This window comes from Megalops cyprinoides, chromosome 3 (genome assembly GCF_013368585.1).
Source record: "Megalops cyprinoides isolate fMegCyp1 chromosome 3, fMegCyp1.pri, whole genome shotgun sequence".
NCBI lineage: Eukaryota > Metazoa > Chordata > Actinopteri > Elopiformes > Megalopidae > Megalops > Megalops cyprinoides.
In genome coordinates, this window is record NC_050585.1 from 22,247,204 (window position 1) to 22,254,482 (window position 7,279).

A 7,279-nucleotide genomic window follows, 5' to 3' on the forward strand; every position below is an offset into this window, starting at 1 on the left:
TTGGTTTCTCAGAAACATTTGGAATGTATGAATGTATTTTGCACCGCTTTCAGAAAATACAATAAATTACATTAAATTCAAAAAAATAATATCTTTTTTTCTTAATATGACTACAGATACAAACTATCCCTGTACATAACTGAGCATTGTTCTCAACAAACACATGATAAAGGAAAAAGAAAGGGACAGAAATAGTCTGAGGTCACAGAGGCATTGGTAATACATAGTACATAAATAAAGGACTGCATGTGTAGATATGTATTTTATTGTCTTTTCACACTTGTTTTCTCTGTTGAAGCCATACTAGTGCTTGCATCATGAATACTCACCTCTGTGCCAATCAGGATTAATGCTGAAAGAGTTTTTGACTCTTTTGTCGTGTGGCGTGCACACGGGTGCGAGTACGGGGAGAGATCTTCTTACACACAATAAACAGCTAAATGGTGTAAACTGGTCTCTTGCGATTGACCCCTTGTAAAACCAAAACTCAGCACGTGCAAGAGTGGATAGACCTGAATGACGCGGCAGTGAGGCCGCAGGCACATATGGCGTGCCCGCCAGCCAAACCAAAATGGAGATCACAAGAGAAACACAACAGGAAAGGGGAGGGTTTCTCACAGCTCCCACTTCTCAGTACAAAACAACAGAGTGGACAAAAAAAGTCAGCAACGCAATCTTTCCACAGTTGTGTCTTTGTCTCTGTCTCCCTCCTTCCTTCCCTTCCTCTCTTTGTTCTTCAATGTCCCTCCTGGTTTTCTTTTTTTGTCGTTTTTTTTTTTTCTTCACTTGTACATTCTGCGTTTCAGATAGACCTTCTCGATGAAATTCTCCAGCTCCTCGTCGCTGTCCTGCTCGTCCAGTCTGTTGTAATAGTCATCATCTCTGGACACCATGGCGGCCGAGGGGTAGTAGAATGTCTGGCGATGGCGGGGGGGCAAGCGGGGCTTTAGCATGGGCAAGGCCTGGTAAGTCCGGGGGTGGGGCAGGATGTAATTGGAGATGTAAGGGTTTCGGGGGCGAGATGGCCTCTTGCGGTTTCGGTACCTGCGCTTTGGGGGCTGAAAGTCATAATCCATGGAGTTCCCCAGCAGGTCGTCGAGGGAGAGCGCTGACTTGGCATAGTATCTGGGTTTGGGCTTGGTTGAGGGGAAGTAAACTGGATAATAGGCGCGGTAGGGCTTCTGGTAAAAGGGGTATGAGGGGTAGGCCAGGACCTGCTTGTGTGGCTTGGACCAGTACTTCTGCTTGCTGGACTTCACCTTGAATTTGTCCTTGTACCATTTCCTGGAAGAGCCATAGAAAGGGGGTGACTGTTTAGGTGGGGGGTAACGGGTGACCGGGGTGAAGGCCGGGGGGGGCATGAGAGGGCGGTAACGAGGGAATTTTTCGGGCGAGTCTTTCTTTTTCTTTTTCTCCTCTACATCGCTGATGATGTCCACCACATCATCAGCAGGGAGGTGCAGCTTGCTGGAAATCTCGATCAGTTTGTCGATGGTCTGGGGGTCAATGTCATCGTCATCGTCGTCCTCTTCGTCCGAGCGCTTGTCCTCGGCCGCATTGCCCCCCAAGTTGCCCTTCCTCTTGCTGTCCCCGTACGCTGCCCCCTGCTTCTTCACCATGTACTGCAGCAGCATGTCAGAGGCAATGTCTGCCAGCTTCTCTTCCTCCGCCTTTGCCCTCTGCGCCTCCGCTACCTGTCTCCTGATCTCCTCCTGCTCCGCCCTCGCCCTGGCCTCCTCCTCCTCACGGGTCAGGACCTCCTCCTCCTCGGCGCCATCAGCACCGTCCTCCTCAAAGTCGTCCATGCCGTTGTACTGCAGACGATTCTTCCTCCTGTCCTCCTCCCACTTCAGCTTCTTTCCTGCCTGGGCCAGCTGCTGGTTGTACAGTTTGTACCCCTTGAGCGGGGGCAGGATCTCATTGTCCTGGAGCCCCAGGTCTATGTTTGGGAAGTAACCCCGAGCCTGACGCTGAAGCACCATCTCCCGACCCCTCTCTGCAGCAGCAGCCAAGCTCTCCAGCTCCTCCAGGGCAGCCTGCAGCTTCTGCGCCCCCTCTTTCTCCTCCCCCTGGCTCTCGTCATCGTTCTCCTCCTCCTCCACAAGTGTCCCCTTCCCCACAGGTGCTGTCTGACTGCCGGTTTGACCTTTCACCTCTTCTGTCACCCCTCCTTCTTCCACCCTCCTCTTCCTCCTCTCCTCCTCTTCCCTCGCTTCAGCGGCTGCCACCACAGCCACCTCCAGCTCCTCATGACCCCCGTCATCCCCCTCACCCTCCAGCAGATCCCCCTGCTCATCCTCGCTGCCTCCCTTCTTCCCCTCTGGATGAGTGAGGACCTCCAGCAGAGCTGCTGCTAGGGCACCAGGATTCACATCTGGGAGGAGCTGCTCCTCCCGGGGGGTTTGGCCCAGGCCGTTCCCTGCCTGCCTGTCCCCCAACTCGGACTGCATCTGGGAGAGGTCAGCGATCCCTGCCACATCTCTCTCCCTGTCGCTGTGTCTCTCCCCAGCCACATGGGCAGCAGCAGTGAGCCGTTGAGTGATACCGAGCAGGATAAGCAGCAGGATCTGAGCACCTGAGCCGTGCCGACGCCTGGTCATGACCATGCGGAGCGGGAGGCAGGGGTGGGGCGGGCAAACACCTGACACAGGGAGAGAGAGAGAGAGAGAGAGAGAGAAAGGGAGGGAGAAAGGGAGGGAGGGATGGACGGAGAGGGAGGCAAACAGAGAGAGTAAGAGAGATAAACCAAGCGTGAGGTTTAGAGGTACAGAAAGGGAAAGAGAGAGGAAAGGGGGGGAAGGAAGGGAGAGAGAGAAGGAAAGACATAACATGTATAGAATGATTCAAAGTTAATAAGGGTCAGTGAGTTTATCTATGAAATGGTGAACTAAAATTTATCTAAAGGAAATTTTAGAATTAAATCATATACATCCATAATGTTACTCATCAACTTAGATCCTTCCCATGACCTTCTTTAAAAGGTATAGACATCAAATCACATGTAAAAGGCCCCTGTGTCACGTATTTATCCATAACATAAAACTTGCCATTATTGTCAGTATCATTAATCATAGTCTATTAAGACTGAATTTACTTGGACAAAGAACTGGGGAACACTCTCAGCCATTTGAAAGAACAGCTTTAGATCACCATTGTTTTTTTATTGTTAATTCATGCTTGAAGATCATGTCCTGACAAAAATGTTCTCTTACAGCTTATTATCTGATCTCAGCGATGCGGTTCTCTATGGATCAGGACTAAGTTTAGGGAGAATGTATTTGCAGACTCATTGTAATTCATTTCTGAATCTCCAATGACCACACAGCCTGAATGAAGAGTTGTGCTATTCCTGACTGTTGCCATTCCACATTGATATCATTTGATTGTCATCCCTGCTGTTTACAGCTCTGGAATGCAGAAAACGCCAAAGCGATTGTTGCCAATCGAATACAGTTTTATCTGTAATCTGCGTAATTATTTTTCCGACTGAACACTCAACGCTTTGCCACTGTGCGCCGCGAAATTCCTCGCCAGCAAATATTGAACGCCGCAGCAGGTCCCGTTAATTGGCTTTTAAGAACGCGCAGCTCAGATACAGCGCTGCATCATGCCTGCATTCGCACGTGAGTGTTCGAGGAGATGGAAAAAAGCGGGAAAACGGTACAATCGTGCCTTGAGAGACGGATAGTGTTAGAGGGCGCGTCTGGCTTTTATTGTACCCATTTTAACAGGAAACCGTTCAACTAAATAATAGCATAAAAAATAATCCGGATAAGAATAATGATACTAAAAATGGCAAATAAATATATCGTAAAAATACACAGAAATGTGTAATTTATTTGGTCTTAAACACAAAAGTTTTAGAGAATATTAAAAAATACTTGTAGAATTAAAAAATGCTTTAAAACATTTCAGTTTCATAACAACTACACAGTTAGTAGGATGCAACATGACTCAGCCATGAAGGGGGTAGCAGACTACAGAGCGGAAAATACAAGCACTGGCTACATATGAGAGGCAGTTCAAAGTCACCAGGTCTGAATGAGTGTGTAGCATCCACTGGTGTTAGGGTGGTCACCACCACCTACGCCCGCTTGCCTGGCCAAAGGGTTAATGCATGACAACCCATCTGGTTTGTCAGAGATGACCAATTGATGACCAACTCACAGATGACTGGTGTTGAAAAAGTGGTCCATATTCTGACTTGTGTGCATGTCTGATCATCCATGCATGAGGGAGATTAAAAGATGAAGGCATTGCATTTGAACTCCCCTAGTCCTAACCCACATTCAGCACTGGGGCTACACTGAGACCTTGCCTCTTACTGGAGTGGACCAAAAGGAATGAGAGTCCTCGCAAAACCTTTGACCTCTCAGAATTTGCCTTTCCTGGCATACAGTGCTCATATGAATGTGTGTTGTATTGTTTTATAATAATAATAATAATAACAAAAATAATAACAATAATAATAATAATAATGTTATTGATTTTCAGTAATTAATCTGTTTGTATTTGCTGAGTTTATTCCTTTATAGAGAGGTACTTACAGTTGGATATTTTAGGGAAACATTTCAAGCTATCTACTTTTCACAACAGCACAACAGTTATGGCCAGTCATGGATCTGAACATAACACCTTCTGGTTACAGCCCTAGTACATTGACTGGAATACTATTTGTGGGCTTGTAATTAGGTACCAGTGGTTCTGTGGAGATGGATACTTATTCACTTTCCCAGTAAGTCTATTTCCCCTTTCTACTTGTTAGATGAAGTGCTTAAATACATCGTAAGTCTGCTCATGATCTTCACTAAAGCACTGCTAGTTTTTAAGCAGCAGTCTCAGCTCGTAAATACCTTTCATAATCCACTTTTCGGAAGGCTTTATCTCCGTGTTAATCTTCTCAAGGGACCCGGGACCGTATTAAAGGGAACCAAGAAAAGCCTCCACAGCCGCAGCGCCTATTCTCCAATTATACTGAAGCGCTGAAATTCGTTACCCTCTTAAACCGTAGCAACAGTGAACAATATTTTATGGTTTCAACTACAGCGGGTGATGACTATTTGTGGAGAGGGATTGGGGGGGGGGGGTAGCGTATTCTTGATTATCTAAATCATCAATCATCACTGACCTCATCACGCTCATCAGCCGGATGTTAATATCAGTAAAGCTAATTAAAGCGTTGCACCGTGTCAACACTTCTCATCAGACTGATCCCTCATTCTCCGCTATCTTTCTCACCTTCTGCCTCTTCAACTGACCTGCCCCTCTTTTTCTCTCTTTCTTCTCATTCGTTCATCTGCTCCTCGTGCATGAACACCCCCAATCTGTCAATTTCTCTCTCCGCTGCCATGACCGCATGTTTAAATGCGGTCCCATAAAGTTGCCCGGTTCCAAACATCGCACATTCAGCATTCACCCACTGACTAACTTGTGCACGAATGTGCACGAACTTGGAGAAACAAGTGCTACTGCTGCTTCCATTGCTGCCTCGACCAGTGACGGTAATGCAGATGAAGTATTTCAAGAATTCCAAGTATTTGCTTACCTGGAATCCTGCGCGAGAAAGAGTAGATTCTTCTTCAAGTAATTGTTTACTTTTGTTTTTCCTCTACTCTGTGACAACTTAGCACGAGAAGTATTTCTGCTGCTTTCCTCTTGAAATTCCTGTCACTTAATAAATTGTTGATCGCAGTTTTTTAGCAGTAAAAATATGTTCGTTCACGCATTCTGAATGCCATGCATTTGTTGCACCTGCACGGCAATCTTAGGGTGTTTTCAGAACCACGGCCAGCGCCACTTCGGTATAAATACCGCCTCACTTGCCCACGTGACTCTGCGTCACGGCTGCTCATTGACGTCAGCCCCTCCATTGATAAGAATTTTCGTGTCTGGATCGAACTCCGAGCCTTCGCTACGCTGCATTGCTCTGGTGAATGAACGGAAACGGGATGAATGAAGTAGTATTTTTTTCAGTGAAGAGGAAAAACGGTGGGGGCAGATTACAGGGAGATGGCAGAGATTTTTAAAAAATGTTTAGGGTAACAGTTTTATCCCAGTTTTATCTTTTCTCTCTCGGGGTAATACTAAAATTAAAACCATGACCATAATTATAATAGCCATAATCATGTGATGACGTGTTTAAGAACTGGGATTTTTTCATCCCACCCCGCAGATGTCATAGACCCCTGATCAGCCTCCACACCCCCTCAAAAACGCCGGAGATTATTGGGGTGCCACTAATGGGCACTGGAGGGGCGCCCGTCTACTGGAAGGGGCATGACGCAGGCAGCTCAGCTTCGCTGCTCAATTTCCGCTCAATTTCCTGAGCTCTTTCAATTTTCTGCTCTTTGTCTCGCGCTGTCTCCGGCTGGCCCCATCTGTCTCTCTCCTGTCAGCTTCGCTTTCACTTTCTGACACTTTGTATAATACCCATTTTTGCTTGATATCGCGTAGAAGTAGTTTTTATTGATCAAACACCGGCTCACGCGCGCGTACGCTCGCACGCGCGCACGCGCGCGCGCACGCGCACAGCTGTGTAAGTACGTGAGTGGAAAATACTTCATTTATTTACATGAATAATTTCAGAAAGTATGCTTACGTATAAGATGCAACTTTTCCTGGATTGCCTGGTCCGCCCCCTGTTTCTAGAGCCGTATTTCCTTCCACCAGGACAGTATTGTCCATTTCAACATTTAGTCCATCCTGTAACAGCCAAAAGTCCCAGTGCTCAATTTTGCCAGAAAATTGCTGGGCTGAACAAATGTGTATAACAGGGTTACCGAGGGTAGTCTGTTATGTAGTAACTATTAGGCCCAAGTTTATTATTATGTTCGACAATTTCTACTGACGGTTAACTGATCACAATTTCAAAGATGTATTAAAATATATATAATATATAATATAATAATATATATAAACACAACAATGTAATTTTTCATCCTAAATCTTCACAGAGTTACGCGAGTAATTATGCAAAACAAATACTGTAACACCGATCTCAGACGGGATGAATCAGATACAGTATTTTATTAAATGTAACTTTCTTGAACAGGACGTCCTTACGACTGCAACAATGCAATATTAAGATGCCTCACGTTATAATACAGAATCGACAGAGTAAATATATCCTAACTGACATTTTGACATTTATCAGTATATATATGTATATATATATATATATATATATATATATATATATATATATATATATATACATATGAAGCAGTTCAGGTCTTTAAGTAATCAAGGGTTTGGCTGCAACCAAAGCGCATTTTTGCGC

At 45.5% G+C, this 7,279-nt stretch overlaps 1 protein-coding gene across 1 annotated transcript; it reads right to left on the reverse strand.

Moving 5' to 3' along the window:
* On the reverse strand, positions 1-5,758 carry si:dkey-175g6.2 (neurosecretory protein VGF). Its single transcript, XM_036524967.1, has 2 exons — positions 5,546-5,758; positions 1-2,641 (listed from the first exon to the last, which is right to left on the reverse strand). Exon 2 carries the CDS (start codon positions 2,604-2,606, stop codon positions 783-785), a length of 1,824 nt encoding a protein of 607 aa, XP_036380860.1. The 5' UTR covers positions 2,607-2,641; positions 5,546-5,758; the 3' UTR covers positions 1-782.
* Positions 5,759-7,279: the final 1,521 nt, after the last annotated feature.

What these genes read in the sequence shown, in the direction of transcription:
- si:dkey-175g6.2 (XM_036524967.1), bottom strand. Translation starts at nt 2,606, where the DNA reads ATGGTCATGACCAGGCGTCGGCACGGCTCAGGTGCTCAGATCCTGCTG.